At 41.1% G+C, this 21,784-nt stretch overlaps 1 protein-coding gene across 2 annotated transcripts in view; it reads right to left on the reverse strand.

The window, feature by feature from the left end:
- The window catches only part of LOC126191523 (murinoglobulin-1-like), a 272,234-nt gene that overhangs the window by 191,948 nt on the left and 58,502 nt on the right, over positions 1-21,784 (reverse strand). Inside the window, exons 3-7 of one of the 2 annotated variants that reach the window (XM_049932422.1) lie at positions 21,331-21,572; positions 16,369-16,485; positions 9,060-9,220; positions 5,076-5,184; positions 2,641-2,874 (exon numbers count right to left, since the gene is read on the reverse strand). In XM_049932422.1, coding sequence (XP_049788379.1) covers positions 2,641-2,874; positions 5,076-5,184; positions 9,060-9,220; positions 16,369-16,485; positions 21,331-21,572 — 863 coding nt within the window. Of the gene's footprint in view, positions 1-2,640; positions 2,875-5,075; positions 5,185-9,059; positions 9,221-16,368; positions 16,486-21,326; positions 21,573-21,784 lie in introns of those variants that run through there. The other variant, XM_049932423.1, reaches the window with a different exon arrangement.

A 21,784-nucleotide genomic window follows, 5' to 3' on the forward strand; every position in this document is an offset into this window, starting at 1 on the left:
ACTCAGTGACTTATACGTGTTGTTGTGTTGTCCGAAATATGTGTTAAACTTGAAGATTTAACAACTAATTTGTAAATATATCTATAATATAATAAGAATAAAGTAATGAAAACTCAAAATTTCTAGTTGTAAATTAACTTATTTTATTAATCCAACAAACGATCTTCATTTTTCTAATTGCTGTAAACTACACCACTGGCCATTAAAATTGCTACACCATGAAGATGACATTCTACAGATGCGAAATTTAACTGACAGAAAGAAGATGCTGTGATATGCAAATGATTAGCTTTTCAGAGCATTCACACTAGGTTGGCATTGGTGGCGACACCTGCAACGTGCTGACATGAGGAAAGTTTCCAATCGATTTCTCATACACAAACAGCAGTTGACTGGCGTTGCCTGGTGAAATATTGTTGTGATGTGTTGTAAAAGGAGGAGAAATGGGTACCATCACATTTCCGACTTTGATAAAGGTCGGATTGTAGCCTATCGAAATTGCAGTTTATCGTATCGCGACACTGCTGCTCGCGTTGGTCGAGATCCAATGACTGTTGGCAGAATACGGAATTGGTGGGTTCAGGAGGGTAATACGGAACGCCGTGCTGGATCCCAACAGCCTCGTATCACTAGCAGTCGAGATGACAGGCATCTTATCAGCATGGCTGTAATGGATCGTGCAGCCATGTCGCGATCCCTGAGTCAACAGATGGGGACGTTTGCAAGACGACAACCATCTGCACAAACAGTTTGACAACGTTTGCAGCAGCATGGACTATCAGCTCGTAGACCATGGCTGCAGTTACCCTTGATGCTGCATCACAGACAGGAACGCCTGCGATGGTGTACTCAACGACGAACCCGGGTGCACGAATGGCAAAACGTCATTTTTTCGGATGAATCCAGGTTCTGTTTACAGCATCATGATGGTCATATCCGTGTTTGGCGACATCACGGTGAAAGCACATTGGAAGCGTGTATTCGTCATCGCCATAATAGTGTATCACCCGGCATGATGGTATGGGGTGCCATTGGTTACACATCTCGGTCACCTCTTGTTCACGTTGACGGCACTTTGAACAGCGAACGTTACATTTCAGATGTGTTACGACCCGCGGCTCTACCCTTCATTCAGTCCCTGCAAAACGCTACATTTCAGATGGATAATGCACGACTGCATGTTGCAGGTCCTGTACGGGCCTTTCTGGATACAGAAAATGTTCGAATGCTGCCCTGGCCAGCACATTCTCCAGATATCTCACCAATTGAAAACAGCTGTTCAATGGTGGCGGAGCAACTGTCTCGTCACAATACGCCAGTCACTACTCTTGATAAACTGTGGTATCGTGTTGAAGCTGCATGGGCAGTTGTAACTGTACACGCCATCCAAGCTCTGTTTGACTCAATGCCCAGGCTAATCAAGGCCGTTATTACAGCCGGAGGTTGTTGTTCTGGGTACTGATTTCTCAGGATCTATGCACCCAAATTGCATGAAAATGTAATCACATGTCAATACTAGTGTAATATATTTGTCCAATGAATACCCGTTTATCATCTGCATTTCTTCTTGGTGTAGCAGTTTTAATGGCCAGTAGTGTATAAAAGCCAGGGCTGCAAATGTAGCCACAGTTCCACATGCATCAAAATTTAGTTAGTGCCTGCATCACAAGACGAAATTTTTTGACATTCTCAAAGTTTTGACCGTCTTTATTTCACTGTGTATTGTGAAAATTAAGTGCAGTCTAATGAACATCAAAAATTTACTTACAAGCCAGTGTCATCTGCATTAACAGCCAATTTGCACACAAGATTTCTCCAGGCAGAGAACTGCAGGTAGACACCCCAATCATTGTGGAGGACAACATCAAATAATTAGATGAATATTTTTGTTGCTAGGTCATATGTGAATACCATTCTACCAACTAATTTTATGTGACATATTGTAGTAAAAAATTCTTCACTTATATTTTGTACTTCTAATTTCACTTTCATTATTTCCTTGATATTAAGCAGTTTATCATATACAGTATCAGAATTTTAACAGTAAAGCACACTGTGAGCACAATGTCTCTCTTCCAGTGTCGCAATCCCTCTCTTCCAGTGTCAGTCACTGTCGTTTTCTGCCCATCTCTGTAATGTTTTTGTTCTTGCTAAATGAGCCTGCAGTGAAACACACTACTCTTTTTTGTATCTTTTCTATCTCCTCTTATCAGTTCCACCTGAAACAGACCTCAGACTGATAAGCACCATTCAAGTATTAGCCCAACAATGGTTTTGTTAGCTACCTCCACTGTAGGTAGACTACACTTCCTGAGGGATCTTCCAATGAATCTTAGTCTGCTTACTTAGGACCTGTGGTTAGTCTTAGAGTAGAAAATATAGTGCCACTTTCCTGTATCACAACTGGTGGAAGTAAGTGTTACATCAGACAAAAAATTATACAAGTTTCCTGTTTTCTCCTGGAAATAAATCATAAGATGAAATAATCCATTCATCAATGGATGAAATCAGTACATGTGTATCAGTGTTTCACAGCACCGTATTAATGCTAATCATTCAAGTGTGTTTATTATTTTTATATCTGTTTGACAATATTGAAATTTTTCTTTTACTCTTTCTATCTATATTAATATTACATACCTTTCCACTGTATGGGAGGCCAGGCTTAAAGTACTGAGAGCTGAATGTTACAAAGTCAATTGTGAGAGCCTGGTGGTGTATTAATGAAGTGTAATTGGAATGCTCTGTGACATTAGTGGAATGTTCTGTCACAGACGCTTGTAGTAATAAGCTGTTAGGAGACATTTTCCAGTCGTACAGTCCCAATTCAGTGCCTGATATGTTGAAATTGAAACACCCATCAGAACTGTCAAGCTGTAACAGAGTTAAGGAAGATTGCATAAATGATTTTTAAAGTTTCTATAATCCATGTGAAACTGACAGGCAGTCTAAAAGTAGATATGAACTGAAAGTAAAAAGACTTCACAGAAACTTTATGCCTAGCATTTGTTTCAATGACATAAACTCTGTCCTCTGTGTTTTTGTTTTTTAACAAAGAAGTTAACATGCACATAGGTACACATTTGGATATTCTCTTAAATAAATTCAAACACTGGGTTCACTCACTCATCTGAAGATAAAGTGCAGCAGATCTCATCTCAATGGAGAGCTTTTAAGGTATAAGCTAAATGAGACATAGCAATCACCAACTATGCATGCTAGTTGTCTTATCAATTAACTACCTGTCATGAAACTGTTATACTCTTTCTGTAATAACAAAAAGCTATAATAAAACTAATAAAACAAGAGGAAATTCGCTACTTTATGGAGAACACATATGTTCATATGTACACAACCATGCTAATGTTCATCTACTAGTACCAATTACCATTTGCAACAGTACATTGATAGTAATCATAAGAGAACAGTTTTTAATATGATGTAACTAAGGATGTCTACATATACCAATCACTATTATATATAACACAGCTAAAAGGGGTTTTCCATTCTTGATTCTAGGTGAAGAGATAATATCTTTAAGGTGTGACCAATGAAATATGTTTCAAAGCAACACGGTTAAGTAACTGCTGTGCACTAGACAAAAGAACAAACTCCAGATGAAAATTATTTTTGAATTTCCTGCTTTTTTCAGGCATTCACCTAACCATTAGAGTGATCACAAGCTTCTCTTGGACCTGTTCAGCACTCACTGTCACTTTTACATGCTGAAAACAGAAGTTATCCTCTCACAGGAACAGCATCACTGCAACGGAATGAAGGAAGAGGGCCTTGGGTGGTTCACCCTACCACAGTACATTTTTATACATTAATGCGAATTACACAATTAAAGATTTATGTAAGAATCATCACTAACCACAATAACTTCAGTGATTAGCATCAGAAGTGAGAATTGAAAATCTAAACATGGAAATGATCACTCTTGTTTTTCTAAATACTGAAGAACTAATTTTCTATTTATTTTCTAAAATTGTTCATTTAGGTTCATTTTTCTCAACAGCTAGGAAATTCACAGAAATATTAGAAACTGATTTAATTAAATGTACACGAAGAAGTTTACCGCACTAGCTTTCTAAGTGATGTCACAGCTATTAGTACCACTAGCAAATAATATAGTCTGACCTGAAGAAGCACGCAAGTCTGAAATTTCTATACTGTTGAATTTCTTCTGTATGCACATGGCTAATGCTTAACACTGCCTGTATTCAGTGAATAGTTGTCTCTACTCAGTGTATTAACTTATTAGTACTAACCTTCAATTATGGGGTCAGTTATTAATCTTGGTGGCATAGTGGTAAGACAATAGGGCTGTATTCAGGAGAAAAAAATTTCAAATTAATCTCCTGCCACCCTGATTTATCACTGTCAAAGGTACCCTAAATAATTTCACATGACAGTTGGGATGGTTCCTTCAACAAATCTAAGAAGTTTCCTTCCCCAAGCTGTTTTGGATTAAATCAATAATGTATAAATAATGACTCTTATGTCATTTAAGAAGTAAAAATTCTCTTTCCTTCCTACTTACCCACATTCCATAGATATTAGTTTTCTGGAGTAATAGCTAACAAAAGTTAGAACGATGTACAGGGGCTTATCACATTGTTAGATGATAATTCAGTACCTTTCAAATTAGAAATAACATTCTGTAAATATTCCAGAATGGAGTCTTTCATTAATGGTTTAATTACATGGTAAATTTTGCATTTAAAGTGTTAATGTAAAGGCATTAACAGCAGCAACAGAGTTAAATTTCATGAAATAAACCATGAATCCCTTGACTTACATGCTTGTATGTTTCCTTCAGAAGTTTAGAGAATCCAAAAACAAAGTTGAAAGTTGCTTTTCTGTAATTAAAGCTCAAAATTTGAAACACATGGCAGCTAAAGCATGTAGCTCAGAGTATAGCAACACACAAGATAATACTGGTATCTCAAAGTATTAACTAGGACATACAACAAAATTTAAACAAAATTCAAAAAATCTCATTTGTGCTACAGAATGTGTTACAAAATTTTGTTCCCTTAACAAACAAATTGATTAATTTGTAATTAACTTACTTCTGTCATCAGATTTACAACTGGGGGTTTTGTTTTCTGTCTCCATGCTGGAACAATTGGCACTACTTTTGCCTGTAATCGACCTTTTAACGGTCTTCCATAACTGTACCTATATGTTAAAAGAAGTGCATTCAATTAATTATATAGACTTTAAAATGTAAAAACTATGTGTAATGAAAGAAAAATGTCTCATAGTAGCAGTTTACTGGTAGCCTAACAGTTTTCTGCCAGAATAGTTTCATTTTTTACTCTTTTGCCTTTAACATCAATATTTCCTCTACATCAGATCTAACTGCTAAAGAATGAATGGTGGAAAGATTAGATTAGATTAGATTTACTTTCATTCCAATTGATCCATAGTGAGGAGGTCCTCCAGGATGTGGAACATGTCAGAAAAACAACAATACATGACAAATACTTACAACTAAAACAAATAAGCTAATGTACCATTCCACAGGTCCCAAGTGGAATGATCATCATTTTTTAATGAACACTAAGAGTCATTTTACAAATACTAATGCACTGAATTTAAAATAAAAAAGTTTTTTACTTATTTATAAGGTAATAAACATGTAATACAACTACTGTAATATTTATTTACAATGAGCACATTACTACACTGAAATGGTGCAGAAGTTAGATTATACTTACACACACACACACACACACACACACACACACACACACACACACACACACACACACACAAATATTCAATAAGCATGTTACTGCACTGAAATTGTGCAGAAGTTATGTTGTACTTATATACAAATCAGTTGGTTTTACTAAGAAATCCATCAATGGAGTAGAAGGAGTTGGCCACCAATAAATCCTTTAGGCTTCTCTTAAACCGAATTTCATTGGTTGTTAAGCTTTTTATGGCCGCTGGCAAGTTATTGAAAATGTGTGTTCCTGAATAATGCACACCTTTTTGTACAAGACTAAGTGACTTTAAATCCTTGTGAAGATTATTCTTATTTCTAGTATTGATTCCATGAATTGAGCTGTTGGTTTGAAAAAGTGATATATTTTTAATGACAAATTTCATTAAGGAATAAATATATTGGGAAGCAGTAGTTAGTATCCCTAGTTCCCTAAACAGGCTTCTGCAGGATGTTCTTGAGTTCACACCACATATAATTCTTACTGCATGTTTTTGTGCCCGGAAAACTTTAGCTTGGCTTGATGAATTTCCCCAAAAAATAATCCCATATGACATTATGGAATGAAAGTAAGCATAGTATGCCAGCTTTTTCATTTTTATATCCCCTATGTCTGACAAAACTCGCATTGCAAACAGAGATTTGTTAAGACGCTTCAGCAGTTCTGTGGTTGGCATGCATGAAAAGTGTTCAGAATTAGTGGCATACACAATAATTTGTCACAATAATGAAGAAATGGAATAATGTATGACATATGTTCACTGATCTTACAAAACAGAACAAGCTGAAATCTCTCCTCTGCTCTTATTGGATCCCTTCTTATAATATTTTTCTTTAGTTACTTTTCAGACTGCATTCATTTTTTACATAAAGTATGTGTGTTAGGTGCTCAAATATTTCTAAGCATTAACTAAGGTTTACCCTCTTTAATTCATTATTCAAGGTATTATTCCCAAAGTGCTGATTCCAATGATGCATCTTATTTTACTGGAAATCTTGTTAATCAGAAGATGTGAATCATTAAACTTTTTACTTCGGTACAACTCTGCAATACTTTTGTGAGCTAATATTTAGTAATACCACGCTTTAGAAAGACAGACATTATGATTTCTCAGTGACATATTTCAGTATCTGTGAGACTAATAAATTTACAAGAAAATTAACAATTAAGTTTCTGACCAGCTATATTTTCCATTGGAGATGTTGCCTCTGGGCTTGTTATACTCTGTCCTTTACCAATATAATTATGTTACCCTGGATTTTATACACAAGTTGACATACTTCTCTAATTGATTAAGGCATTAATTAACCAATGGGAATACCAGATCAGAATATTAACAAAATTACTAAAAGGATAGATTGCTACTCAACATAAAGATGACCCATTGGCTTGGCAGGCAAAACAAAAAGACTACTACACATTACAGCTTTGTGCCAAAGCATTCTTCAGCAAAGAAAACACACACACCAAACACACACACACACACACACACACACACACACACACACACACACACACCGACATGAGCAAGCACATCTCATGCACACATGTCCGTTTTCACTGGCAGTTCTGCTTGGAGCTGCCAGCAGTACAGCAGTAGAGGTCATGTGCACATGAGGTGTTATTACTTTTGTGAATGTGCATGTATGTGTGCGTGTGTGTGTGTGTGTGTGTGTGTGTGTGTGTGTGTGTGTTTTCTTTGCTTAAGAAGGCCTTGGCTAAAAGATGCTGAGTTTCTTTATTAGTTGTAATTAAAACGTGGGATTATATTGGCCCAGGAGGGAACTGCTTCTACAGTGTCCTTCAATAAATTGAACATTGTATGCCTTCTGCACAAGTGTTAATGGACATGCATAATGGAACATCATCTTGAGTACATTCTGCCCATATGTTGGCTACTGCAAACAGACAAAGTAATGGAACCCCAAAACTATCATCATCATTCATATTGGAAAGTTGTTTGAGTCTCTCTCATGGCCTCATTTTGAAGGAAAGTAGCTGTCTTGGCTAAAAAATGACTTCCCACCCCAATCCCCAAACCATATACGTTCACTGCATTGATTTTGGTCATCTGATTTACTATGCAGTCTGAATCTAACATGACACTCTCACTCATTTAAGTGTGTTCCAATATGTGTTGCACAGCTCAGACAACAATAAACCAGTAGTTGTTACACAGTTTATATTCTTCTAAGCTGTATCAACATGGCACAAATTTAATAGCAATGGAGAAATCAAATTTATCTTTTAACAATAAAAATATATAGAATATTTCTTCCCCATTTTCTTTGGCTATGCATTTTTAATATCATTTCTTGTTTTACTCTTTAAGAAGTGCTGTATGGAACATACATTTTCTCAATTTTTCATCTGCTGAGAATCACATTTGTTGAATGTTGTGGTAGTCTTCAGGTCACCGAATAGTTTACTGCAGTTCTCCATGTTAATTAATCCTGTACAAGCCTCTTCATCTATACATAACTACCGCAACCCACCCCCACTTGATCCTGCTTACTGTAATCAAGCCTTTGTCTTGCTCTACAATGTTTATGCCTCACCCTTCCCTCCATAACTAAATTTACTATTCCTCAGTGCCTCAGGATGTGTCCTAACAACTGTTCCCTTCTTTTAGTCAAGTTGTGCCACAATGCTCTTTCCTCTACACTTTATAAAACCCATGCATGATCAGTTATGAAAGAAATAATTCAATGCTTACTGTTAAACTTTTCTAAAAATGCAGTGAGTGTAAGTCATTGTGGAAACTAACTTACTGTACTTGGCATCCACAAATTGTTGCATTGTTTGGGGCCAAGTATGGTCTATTACCACTTGTTTTCCAACTTGCAAGTAGAGTCAGTCATCAATTTTCCACAGTGAGCCCAATTGACAAAAGGCAGATAACATTCTACCAACACTAAACATAATCTGTAACTACACAGCACTAAGCATTCAGTTCCATTGTGTAGATAATTTGTAACTACCAGCCTCATGCTTACAACTTCTAATTCCATCTTCCATTCTTTCAATTCGTATGTCATTCTCTACCTGATATGTGATGTCTTCATATTCCACAGTCTCATTTATACTCATCTCAGGCTTACCTGTAATTATATACCCTTTGAGTCCAATTTGTTATTTTTTATAAATTTTTTCCTTTCATTGATTTTTCTTTCCCGTTTCTTCATGAACCTACATTTCCACATTGTAAATATAGTTATTAAAACTGGATTGAAAACACAAATAAATCAAAGATGAATATTAACATTTTATTGTTGAAGTGTGGAATAATAACAACATTGGCTTATGATATAATATATATACCTTGCACAAATCATCCAAGAGACATACGATGCATCTGCTAGAATATAATCAGGTGGTTTTACAGTGACTCGAAACCGTGGCAAAACATATTCCTGCACAGAAAATGTTGTGGAATGCACTGTCTTGGATCCATCTTGTTCTAGTTTAATTTTCCAATTGCCCTAAAATTGAAAATGGAGGGAAACAAATGAAGATTTGTAAATATTGTTCAGTTTTGTAGTAATACTACACAAATAAATTACACATTTCACTTTCAATACTAAACTGATAACCCAGTCTCCTGCAAACTATAGCCAAATTTACTGGAACTGCTGGGACAATATCATTTCCTGACACCAGGCAATATAATTTTCAAAACTATTCAATATAGAAGAAGGATATCAGAAAAATGGTTCAAAATGCCCATTTACAAACATACATAAACACAGAATGAGAGCATATAGTTGCACCCATCCTCCAGTGGCTCCAAAGTACTTTGTTACTGTGACTAAGAAAAAATGGTAATGACTCCACACAATCAATTTGGCCTCTAGGCATCTATTACAAACAACATTTCATGATCCTTGACATCATGCTGCATGGAGAGTGGAACCTGGATGAATGCCACCAGGTTCACTGATGAGTGCAGGATTTGTCTGACTCCTGGCAACTGTCATAGAAAAGTGTAGAGGCAGTGACATAAAAATGCATATCTCAGCAATATTCAGCAGGGATGTAGGTCAGTCATGGTTGGTTGGTTGGTTGGTTTGGGGGATTAAAGGGACCAGACTGCTATGGTCATTGGTCCCTTTTTCCAAAATTTCAAACACCCGCACAGAATAAAAACGAACAATGGAAAAGACGGCAGATGACAAAGGACAAGAAAGACTTAGACAGAGACCAGACAAAAGGAATTAAAATCACACAGTGTGTGACAGTGGTTGGCAGACCATAGAGACAAAAAAGGAAAAGCCAACCACCGAGAAACACATTAAAAACTCAGTCTAAAATCGTAGACCAAAGGCCAGACTCAACACAAAAAAAGACAAACACTTAGATTAAGCAATAAAAGACCCCTGTCCGAATAAAACACAAAACTAAGCCTGCCATGGCAGTGTCATCTATTCAAAGGGCAGGGAGCCTATCAGGCAGCGCAAATGTCTGCCTGAGCACAGCTAAAAGGGGACAGGCCAACAAAATGTGGACCACCGTCAAAGCCGCCCCGCAGCGACATGGAGGCGGGTCCTCACAATGCAGCAAATAACTGTGCGTCAGCCGGGTGTGGCCAATGTGGAGCTGACAAAGGACAACTGAGTCCCTGTGAGTGGCTCGCATGGATGACCATCACACAGTTGTCGTCTCCTTGATAGGACGGAGTTTGTTTGGTGTGGTCAGGTTGCACCATTCAGCGTCCCAAAGCACGAAAACTTTGCGGCATAAGAATGCTCGCAAATCAGTCTCTGGGAGGCCAACGTCCAGAGATGGTTTACTGGTGGCCTGTTTGGCCAGGCGGTCTACATGTTCATTGCCTGGTATCCCAACATGGCCTGGGGTCCACACAAAGACCACAGAGTGGCCGCAACAGGCAAGAGTAGGGAGGGACTCCTGGATAGATAGCACCAGATGAGAGTGAGGGAAACACTGGTCGATAGCTCGTAAACCGCTCAGGGAGTCGCTACAGATAACAAAGGACTCACCTGAGCAGGAGCATATATACTCTAGGGCATGAAAAATGGTGACCAGCTCAGCAGTGAAAACACTGCAGCCAGCCAGCAATGAATGTTGTTCATAATGGTCTCCTAGAGTGAGAGCATAACCGACACGACCAGCAACCATCAAACTGTTAGTGTAAACAATGCCAGAGCCCTGATACATGGCAAGGATGGAAAGAAAGCGGCGGCGGATGGCCTCTGGAGGGACAGAGTCCTTCCGGCCCTGTGCCAATTCGAGCCGAAGGCAAGGGTGGGGCACACACCACGGGGATGTATGCAGAGGGGCCTGGAAAGGAGGTGGAAGAGGGAAAACCTCAAGCCAAAAGAGAAGCTCTCTGACACAGACCGTGATCATACAATCCACCCAGGGCTGATATTCTAGGAGATGGACGACAAACTGAGGGAACAGGAGACAATAATTAGGATGCCCGGGCAAGTTACAAACATGCATAGCATAAGCAGCCAGTAAATGTTGGCGCCCTAACCGCAGTGGAGGGACACCTGCCTCCACAAAAATGTTGTCAACAGGGCTGATCCGTAAAGCTCCAGTGGCTAGTCAGATATCCCAACGCAGAAGGGGATGCTGAACCATAAGCCAGGCTCCCATAATCCAGACGGGATTGGATTAATGCCTGGTAGAGCCGTAAGAGGGTAGATTGGTCAGTGCCCCAGATGGTGTGGCTCAAGCATCACAGAGCATTAAGATGCCACCAACACATCTGTTTGAGCTGCCCCAAAGACCCCAACCATGAAGCGTAGAGAGGATGTGATGGCGCCATGTTGTATCGTACGCCTTCTGCATGTCAAAAAAGAGAGCGACAAGGTGCTGACAGCGGGCAAAGGCTGTACGGATGGCTGACTCCAGGCTCACCAGATTGTCGGCGGCAGAGCAGCCTTTACAGAACCCACCCTGAGACGGAGCCAGAAGGCCCTGAGACTCGAGTACCCAAATCAACCGCTGGCTCACTATGCGTTCGAGCAACTTGCAAAGAACATTGGTGAGGCTAACGGGGCAGTAGCTGTCCACCTCCAGTGGGTTCTTGCCAGGTTTCAAAACGGGGATAACAATGCTTTCCCACCATTGTGACGGAAACTCACCCTCAACCCAGATACGGTTGTAAAGGTTGAGGAGGCGTTGCTGGCAGTCCACTGAGAGGTGTTTCAGCATCTGACAGTGGATGTGATCTGGCCCAGGAGCTGTATCACGGCAAGCAGCTAGGGCACTGTGGAATTCCCACTCAGTGAATGGGACATTGTAGGGTTCAGGATTGGGGTGAGAAATGAAAGGCTCTGACATTCCAACTGCTCTTTAATGGAGCGGAAGGCCAGTGGGTAATTCAAGGAAGCGGAACTGAGAGCAAAATGGTCTGCTAAGCGGTTTCCAATGATGTTGGAGTCAGTATAAACCGCTCCATTCATTGCGAGCGCAGGGACACTGACAGGGGTCCGATAGCCATAGGCACCTAATCTTGGCCCAAACCTGTGATGGAGAGATATGGAGGCCAATGGTGGAGACATACCGTTCCCAGCACTCCTGCTTGTGTTGGTGAATAAGGTGGCGGGGCCGAGCGTGTAGCCATTTAAATGCGATGAGGTGGTCTATTGAGTGATGTCGCTTGTGACGCTGGAGCACCTGCCGGCAATCTTTAATCGTCTCAGTGATCACAGGCGACCACCAAGGCACAGTCCTCCACTGAGGGGACCCAGAAGAATGGGGAATGGCAGATTCTGCGGCAGTAATGATGCCGGTGGTGACTGAGTGAACCACCGCATCAATGGCTTATTTTAGAAACAGACTCAATAGAGACAACAGAGGAGAACAAGTCCCAGTCAGCCTTATTCATAGCCCATCTGCAAGGGTGCCCAGAAGAGTGACGCTGTGGCAGTGACAGAAAGATTGGAAAGTGGTCACTACCACACAGGTTGTCATGCACACTCCATTGGACAGATGGTAAGAGGCTAGGGCTGCAGATCAAAAGGTTGATGGCTGAGTACGTGCCATGTGCCACACTGAAATGTGTGAAGGCACCATCATTTAAAATGGAAAGGTCGAGCTGTGCCAATACACGTTCAATGGTGGTGCCACAACCTGTTTCCACTGTGGCGGCAATTGGGCTATCAGCACCGCCAGGACATGCTGCGGGACATCACCATCTGGTGGAAGATAGAGACTGCAGACAGTAACAGCCTGTGGCATCCACACCCGAACAGTGACAGCCTCTAAAGGTGTTTGTAGAGGGACAGACTCGCTGTGAAGAGAGTGAAGGACATAAATGCAGACGCCACCAGACACCCTTTCATAAGCTACCCAATTCTTATACTAACCCTGATAGCCATGGAGGGCGGGAGTTCGAATCGCTAGAAACCAAGTTTCTTGAAGAGCAATGCAGAAGAAAGGCTGAAGGCTGAATAGTTGTCAGAACTCAGCAAGATGGTGGAAGAAACCACCACAGTTCCACTGGAGGGTGACATTGTCCAAGGCTGAGAAAGGCATGAAGGGACTGGGGAGGCAGATTACGCAGCTGGGTCACTTGCTGCCACTGATTCAGTAGCCGCACGAGTGACATCCATTGCGTCCGAGGGTCCGGCAAGATACAGGTCTTCAGAAGACGCCAGAATCTTGACCTCATCCTCAGACGCTGAGCTTGTAGGAATGCATCCTCGCCCAAAAGATGGAGAACAAGCTAGACGGCAATGCGACGACAGTAAAGCTGGCTAGAGGTCTCAATGCCCGATGGACAGAATGCACCATGTAAGGTGCCCTTCCCCAACTGGCTCGCTCTTCAGAATAATTTGGAATGGTGGAGGTCAAACACGAGAGGGGACCATCACATATAGGCCAAAATGTTTGAGACTCCTTTTAGTTGCCTCTAACGACAGGCAGGAATAATGTGGGCCTATTCTTTCCCCTGAACCCTCCGGGGGGGGGTGGGGGGAGGGAGGGTCAGTCATGTTGGAGGCCAGTATTATCATTATTGAGGTTAATGTAAAGGGTGTGCAGTATCAGGACAGGATCCCCTGATATACTGTCTAGCCCTACAGTCAACATTTCAGCAACAGGCTTGTCTTTCTAGACAACAATAGTCACAATGCACTGGGTGGAACAACATCATACTGAATGTTATGCAGCAACAGAATTTGACTACAGAGCTGCGCAATGTTGAGATTCTTGGGAACCTTTTTCTTTTTCTGCTTCTCGCAATGTGCCTTCAGTGGTTCAGGCTGCTAGGGCTTCACTGGGTCAATCTCAGGGACGGACGATGACCGTGAGGCCACAGGACCAGCGACCGGTGGTTGTTTCAGCCACTTGTGGGTGTCCGCTTTTCCGCTGGTCTGAACTTGTGAAGGGAGGTCCCCAAGGGACCCCTTCCTGGCAAGAGGAGCCAAAAAAGTCTTATGCTTCTCCAGCTGGGAAGTGGGAATTGATGTCTCCAATGGTTGGGGGGGGGTGTTGCTCCTGAAGTAGATGGAGAAGGAGCAACAGGGATTGAAGTGCCCCCCACCATCAAGGGGCAGGTGTGGTCCTTCAACTCTGAGAACTGACTGTAAGAGTTGCAGTTGATGGAACTGTAGCAGGAGTGACAGTGGTGGGATAAGAAGATGTCATGCGCACGGAATGAAGCTGTTCAAATTTACGCTTAGCCTCCGTGTAGGTCAGTCAGTCCAGGGTCTTGTATTCCATTATTTTCCTTTCCTTCTGCAGAATGAGTATCAGGATGGGATGGATGACCACAATCATGACACATGAGGCTGGAAGCACAGCGGGAAGACATGTGGGTGAACTTCCAACACTTGGAGCACCGCATCGAGGGAGGGATATATGGCTTTACATCACAGCGGTAGACCATCACCTTGACCTTCTCAGGTAATGTGTCACCCTCAAAGGCCAAGATGAAGGCACCAGTGGCAATTTGATGATATCTTGGACCCTCCCATGGTGTGGCCACGGAGGGGAATGATATGGGGTCATACACGTGAACTTTAAAATGAGCCCTTGAACGCTTAGAGACTGCTGGTGGCTGGCCACCAGCAAGAGATGATGTGCCACCTACTCCGACCAAGGGCCCTCCCCATGGGCGCCACCCAGCCACAGCAAGGGCCACCTGGCAGGATGGCCATTGGTGGGAGTCCTGATGCCCCAGGGAGATGGGCATCTACTCCTTGGCATACATGGGGAGTAAATGACACAGGCATCAGTAGGGGCTACAACCTACAGGGTACATGTCAGCCCCACCACAACGGACTGGCTACCGTGCTGGATATTAGGTGCAATAAAGTCCAAGGTCATCGCCTCCGCAAAAAGCAACACTGCACAGTGCATAGTGGAAATTGCACCCAGGAACGCATCCTCGCCCAAAAGATGGAGAACAAGCAAGACGGCAATGCGACGACAGTAAAGCTGGCTAGAGGTCTCAATGCCCGATGGACAAAATGCACCATGTAAGGTGCCCTTTCCCAACTGGCTCGCTCTTCAGAATAATTTGGAATGGTGGAGGTCAAACACGAGAGGGGACCATCACATATAGGCCAAAATGTTTGAGACTCCTTTTAGTTGCCTCTAAAGACAGGCAGGAATAACGTAGGGTCTATTCTTTCCCCTGAACCCTCAGGGGGGGAGGGGGGAGGGAGGGTCAGTCATGTTGGAGGCCAGTATTATCATTATTGAGGTTAATGTAAAGGGTGTGCAGTATCAGGACAGGATCCCCTGATATACTGTCTAGCCCTACAGTCAACATTTCATCAACAGGCTTGTCTTTCTAGACAACAATAGTCATAATGCACTGGGTGGAACAACATCATACTGAACGTTATGCAGCAACAGAATTTGACTACAGAGCTGCGCAAAAATGTGCACATTTGAAGAGGCTATCCTTATTTTGGTTATGGTTTGTACTGATTTCTCTGTAGAGGTTTTATCCCTCGCTTCCTTTGAACCTAAGCCCACACACATTTCCAGTTTTGTAGGTGGCACACCACTTTTTTTTAGCAGTTTATAAGAACAGAAGAGGTATAATGCCAGAACACAAATGCCACACACATTTGGTGACACCACATCAGATCACCTGCTGCGGAATACTGTTCAGAGCTTCAGCATTCCAGCAACTGCTGGGTGATAAAAATCATCACATGGGCATTGTGGTTGAGGGACAGTGCCATAAGATAGGTAAATGAAATCAGAGTAGCAGCAAAACTTATCAAAACAGAGATACCAGATCTTAAGTTCAATAAGACGAGGAATTCTGCCTCAAAATTAATAATGGCATGCTCATTTGGATGCCAATAACCATCCATGGGATCAGATGTTGAACAGAACATCTCAGACAGACCAAGAGTACTTGGGAACTGAGCATATATGCAACACCATTGATAATACTGCAAATAGGTAGAGTAAGGTGGTAATCACCACACAGAAGGGCAGGAGCAGCTTTCCTGCATGACTCAGTATATCATACAGCACCTGGTGAGGATAAGAAGTTATCTACATAAAATATTAGGTCAAGAAGACACAGAACACTGACAAAATAACCAAGACGATTATGTGTTGCACCTTTTTATAATTATTATTAAATAATAATGTTTTTATGACTTATAATGTACATGAAATGCTGTTATATTACCTTCTGTGGTTCATAAGACAGTTGAAACTCCATCTGAACAAGACCTTCCTTTGTCTGAACATTTATCCATTCAGCAACATGAATTCCTGATGGAGTCTCAACCCAAATTTTTGGTATCTGTAACCAATAAGAAGTGTTCATTTAATAACGAGACAGAGTGTCTCCACTTACTTATCTTTTTAATTCATCACACATCAGTAACATAAGTTTACTCACTCTCTAGTACACAGTGCAGGTCAATTGATATTTTCTTATCTCATCTTTCTGTTAAAAAACAGCATCATACTATAGGTCATCCAGAAAAAGGTTTCACTGAGGAATACTGGCCACATTCTATGTGTCATTGGTGTTTTCAGTTTGAGTTACATAAAGTTTGTTTAGACACACACACACACACTGATCAGCCAGAACATTATGAACACCAACCTACTATTGATATAAACCCATCTAGGTGATAGCAGCATCACCAGGCAAGGAATAACTGCTAATCAGACACATGGATGATGCATGTAGTATCAGTGTGTGTGCCGTCTGTGTGTTGAATGGAGATAGCATGCAATCTATCTGAGTTTGAACGAGGGCTGATTGCGATGGTCCGGAGGCTCAGAATGAGCATTTTGAAAACTGTATGACTTGTTGGGTGTTTGAGGAGAGTTGTGGAGAATTTCTTCAACACATTGGCCAGCCACCCCTCATTACAGATGTCAGACATCGTAGGATGGGCAGATTGCTGAAACAGGACAGGCAACAAAATGTGGCGGAACTAACATCAGACATTAATTCTGGGCAGAGCACAAGTGTGTCTGAACACACAGTTCATGGAACACTCCTAATGATGGGCCTCCATGGCCAACGAATCATGCATATGCCACTTGAACACCACATCAGCAACTATGACTGAAATGGGCATGTGACCACCAACACTGGACACTGGCACAGTGGCATAGCATCACATGGTCTGATGAATCCAGATACCTCCATCATTCCAATTGGAAGGCACAAATCTGTCATCTTTCAGGGAAACAGCTTCTTGACACCTGTACTGTGCTACAGAGTCAAGCTGGCAGTGCCCCCACTATGCTCTGGGGAACATTCACATGGGCATCCATTGGTCCAGTGGAGCTCATGTAAGGCACCATGATGGCCACGGAGTATTGTACATCGGTTGCAGACCACATACACTTCTTCATGACAATCATGTTTCCTGACAGCAGTGGCATTGCTCAGCAAGATAATGTGCCAAGTCACTAGGCCAGGAGTGTGATGAAGTGGTTCAAGGAACACAGCAACAAGTTCCCACTGATGTGCTGGCCCACCCAACTCCCCATATGTGAACCCAATTGGAAACATCTGCAGTGTGACTGAACATGACATTAAGAGTTCATTGCCCCCCCCCCCCTCCCCCTTCCCTATAATTTACGGGAATTAGGTCACTCTTGCATGTGCAGATGTAGTGCCAACTCCCTCCAGCAACCTACCAAGGCCTCATTGTTTCCAGCAGGCCATGATGTGTCACTGCTGCTATACATGCCAAAGGTGGACATACCTGTGATTAGGTAGGTGGTCACAATGTTCTGGCTGTTCAGTGTATACGCCATTTGGAAAAGTGAATTGGCATAGCTGCTACATATTTGGTTTTTGAAATATACATAAAAAATACAGTGCCAACAAACATTCACTGTCAAGTATCCACGGTTCACAGGGATGAAAGAACAAATGAATCATTGTCCATAGATGCAGCTGTTAGAGAGAATAAACATTTCAATAAACAAAATTTGCAATTATGTGTGCAGCAATAAATAGCAGAATTGTTTGAGTTCTACTGTCTCCATAAAAGATGTAACATGCTAGAAAAGGTGTTGCCATATTAGTAAATCTTAAGTAGAGTAACAAAATCCACTCATTGAATTGCCACAGAGCATGAATATCAGCAAGATTAATAATTGATAATGAATACTTGTTGAATGTAAGTGTATATGTGTCAGAGGAAAGAAGGAAGGGACAGAAAAATTACACATACAGTTCCAGAAGAACATAAGATACAAAAATAAAAGTTATTTTCTGCTAATAAGGCGAGATTTTATGGTAAGGGTCAACAGTTCAACTGAAGAATACGTTCTAAATTCAAGTGGTATGACACTTCAGGACTTTTGTCAGCTTTAACCAGATAGAACTAAGAAACTCACTCTTCAGGATAAAAAACATATTCAGTAACATTTTGTATGCAATGGCTAATGGACTAACTACTGAACATTTTATAGCTTGAGAAAAGTTGGGGAAAATTGTTTACAGATGTAAGAATACATTGAGGCTGTGATGGTTGGAGTACTTAAAATAATACCTTATTCATTCCCACCTTGGAGCAATAACAAATATTATCAGATAAAATACAAGACGGGTCCAGGACATACAGAAATGAAGCTGTAACACAGCAAATGGTATAATGCATGATAGAGGAATGAAAACTGGATAGGCACCTGGGATAGATTAAATAAGTGTGGAGATGATGAACACAGCTGTTTCTTCTGGGCTACAATGGTTATATAGATTGCTAAGATGCATCTGGAATCAGAAATGTATGCTGGGGGAAAGGGAGTAATGATTTCAGTATTTAAGAAGTGAGACAGAAAAGTATGTGATAACTTTTGAGAGATCACACTCATATTGCAAGTAACAAAAATAATGGAGTAGATACCAGAAAGACAATTGAGTAAAAAAGTGGAAGGCAAGTTTTGAGAGGAGCAGTAAGGCTTTTGAAATGGCAGATCAACAGTGGACCCAATCTTTAGTATGACACAGTTGATAGAAATATGTAGGGAGTGTCGGAAAGATCTGGTGATGACATTTCTTTACTTAGCAAAATGTCTCCAGAGAGAAGGTATGGGAAACCTAGGAATGAAAGGGATTAAACAACTGAAATTCTTCAAACAATGTGGACAAAAGCTTCAGCTGTGTAAAGACCCACATTGACAGAACTGATTGGTTTAGGAATGTTATGGCATTGAGACAAGCGAGTGTGGTGGCACCATTATTATTTATAATAGTGATGGATGAAATTTTAAAAGACAAAAGAAATTCCTAGGGGAAGGGAGATGGAGTTGTTGCTATTTGATGATGATATTGTGGTGTGGGGAACCAACAGTGAGGGTGTATAAGAACAAATAGGCATTTTAAATAAAAAAATTTTGACATATGGAATGAAATGCAGTGTGGAGAAAAGCATGATTGTAGTGGTAATAAGATGAGACAGGGCAGGGAAGGGTTAAATTACTATTAAAGGACAGGATATTGAGATTGTGAATAATTTTAAATATGTAGGAAGTGTGATAATGAAGAATGCAGTAATGGAAGCAGAAGTTAGCAAAAGGGCACAATAGACCAATGAATTTTACCAGTGTGTGACGGGCTCAGTCTGGGGAAGGAAGGTGTCAATGAAGTGTACGGAAATGGTGTACAAGATGTAATTTGAATCCATGATGACATATGTGTTGGGGACCTGGACAGTGACAAAATGAGGTGACATTAGAATTCATGCCAGTGAAACGAAATTCCTAAGAAGAACGTTAGGGAAAATGAAGAGAGACAGAGTGAGAAATAAAGATGTTAGGAACAAAATTGGAGAAGGTAAGCTGAAAGAGAGAATTGAAAAGAACGGTTTAAAATGATTTGGACATGTAAAGAGAATGGAAGATGAAAGAACACCAAAATGAATGATGGATGCCAAGAATGAGGGAAAGAGTGATACCTAGAGCAAGATGGACTAACTCAATAATGGCCAGTTTAAGAACAAGATATCTGCGCTGGAACAAAACAGCTATAGAAAAAAAAATGGCTCTGAGCACTATGCGACTTAACTTCTGAGGTCATCAGTCACCTAGAACTTAAAACTAATTAAACCTAACTAACCTAAGGACATCACACACATCCATGCCCAAGGCAGGACTCGAACCTGTGACTGCAGTGGTCGCTTGGTTCCAGACTGTAGCGCCCAGAACCGCACAGTCACTCCGGCCAGCCAGCTATAGAAGAAGAAAGGAGAAAAGACAGGAGAAGTGGAGATGTAAGGTAAATTTTGCAACTTGGTCTGATGCTGGTTAAAAGGAAATGAAAATGATGAAGAGAGAGCAGCAGGAGGAGGAGGAGAATACACAAAACAGGCCAAATGATCAAATAAATGGAGGCATTTATGTGGAGAAGGTATAAAGTTGAATTCACAAACATTATATCAGAACTTACTTTCTACTTTCATTTTAATTAGGATAACCATGCTGCATACATACTCACAGGTTGGATGACAGGCAAGAGGCTATGTCGTAAAGTAAGAATGCGAAACCATATGAGGTCTCCAGGCTTATATACAGAAGAAGAAAGGAGAAAAGACAAGAGAAGTGGAGATGTAAGGTAAATTTCGCAACTTGGTCTGATGCTGGTTAAAAGGAAATGAAAATGATGAAGAAAGAGCAGCAGCAGGAGGAGGAGAAGAATACACAAAACAGGCCCAATGATCAAATAAATGGAGGCATTTATGTGGAGAAGGTATAAAGTTGAATTCACAAACATTATATCAGAACTTACTTTCTACTTTCATTTTAATTAGGATAACCATGCTGCATACTTACTCACAGGTTGGGATACAGGCAAGAGACTATGTCGTAAAGTAAGAATGCGCAACCGTACGAGGTCTCCAGGTTTATATACAGAAGAAGAAAGGAGAAAAGACAGGAGAAGTGGAGATGTAAGGTAAATTTCACAACTTGGTCTGATGCTGGTTAAAAGGAAATGAAAATGATGAAGAGAGAGCAGCAGGAGGAGGAGGAGAAGGATACACAAAACAGGCCCAATGATCAAATAAATGGAGGCATTTATGTGGAGAAGGTATAAAGTTGAATTCACAAACCTTATATCAGAACTTACTTTCTACTTTCATTTTAATTAGGATAACCATGCTGCATACGTACTCACAGGTTGGGTGACAGGCAAGAGACTATGTCGTAAAGTAAGAATGCGGAACCGTACGAGGTCTCCAGGCTTATATACAGCCTTGTCTGGCTGAACAAAAGTGAGCACCGAATCTTGTTGGATATGTATCTCTCTCACACTGTCAATTCTATAATCATATAGTTCATCAAACTCAACCATTAAGTGCAGCCGTGCTCTTGTAAGTGGAGTCTGTGGGATAACCATTTTCATGCAATTTCCTGAACCTAAAACAATGAAAGACAATGCATAATAGTTCATTATCTGTAAATATCAATCTGACATTTGAAATGCCTTTAAGTCAGACAGCTCCCTCCCCCCCCCCCCCCCTCTCTCTCTCACTCTCTCTCTCTCTCTCTCTCTCTCTCTCTCTCTCTCTCTCTCTCTCTCTCTCTCTCTCACACACACACACACACACACACACACACACACACACATA

Source organism: Schistocerca cancellata, chromosome 6 (genome assembly GCF_023864275.1).
Source record: "Schistocerca cancellata isolate TAMUIC-IGC-003103 chromosome 6, iqSchCanc2.1, whole genome shotgun sequence".
In the NCBI taxonomy this organism is placed as follows: domain Eukaryota; kingdom Metazoa; phylum Arthropoda; class Insecta; order Orthoptera; family Acrididae; genus Schistocerca; species Schistocerca cancellata.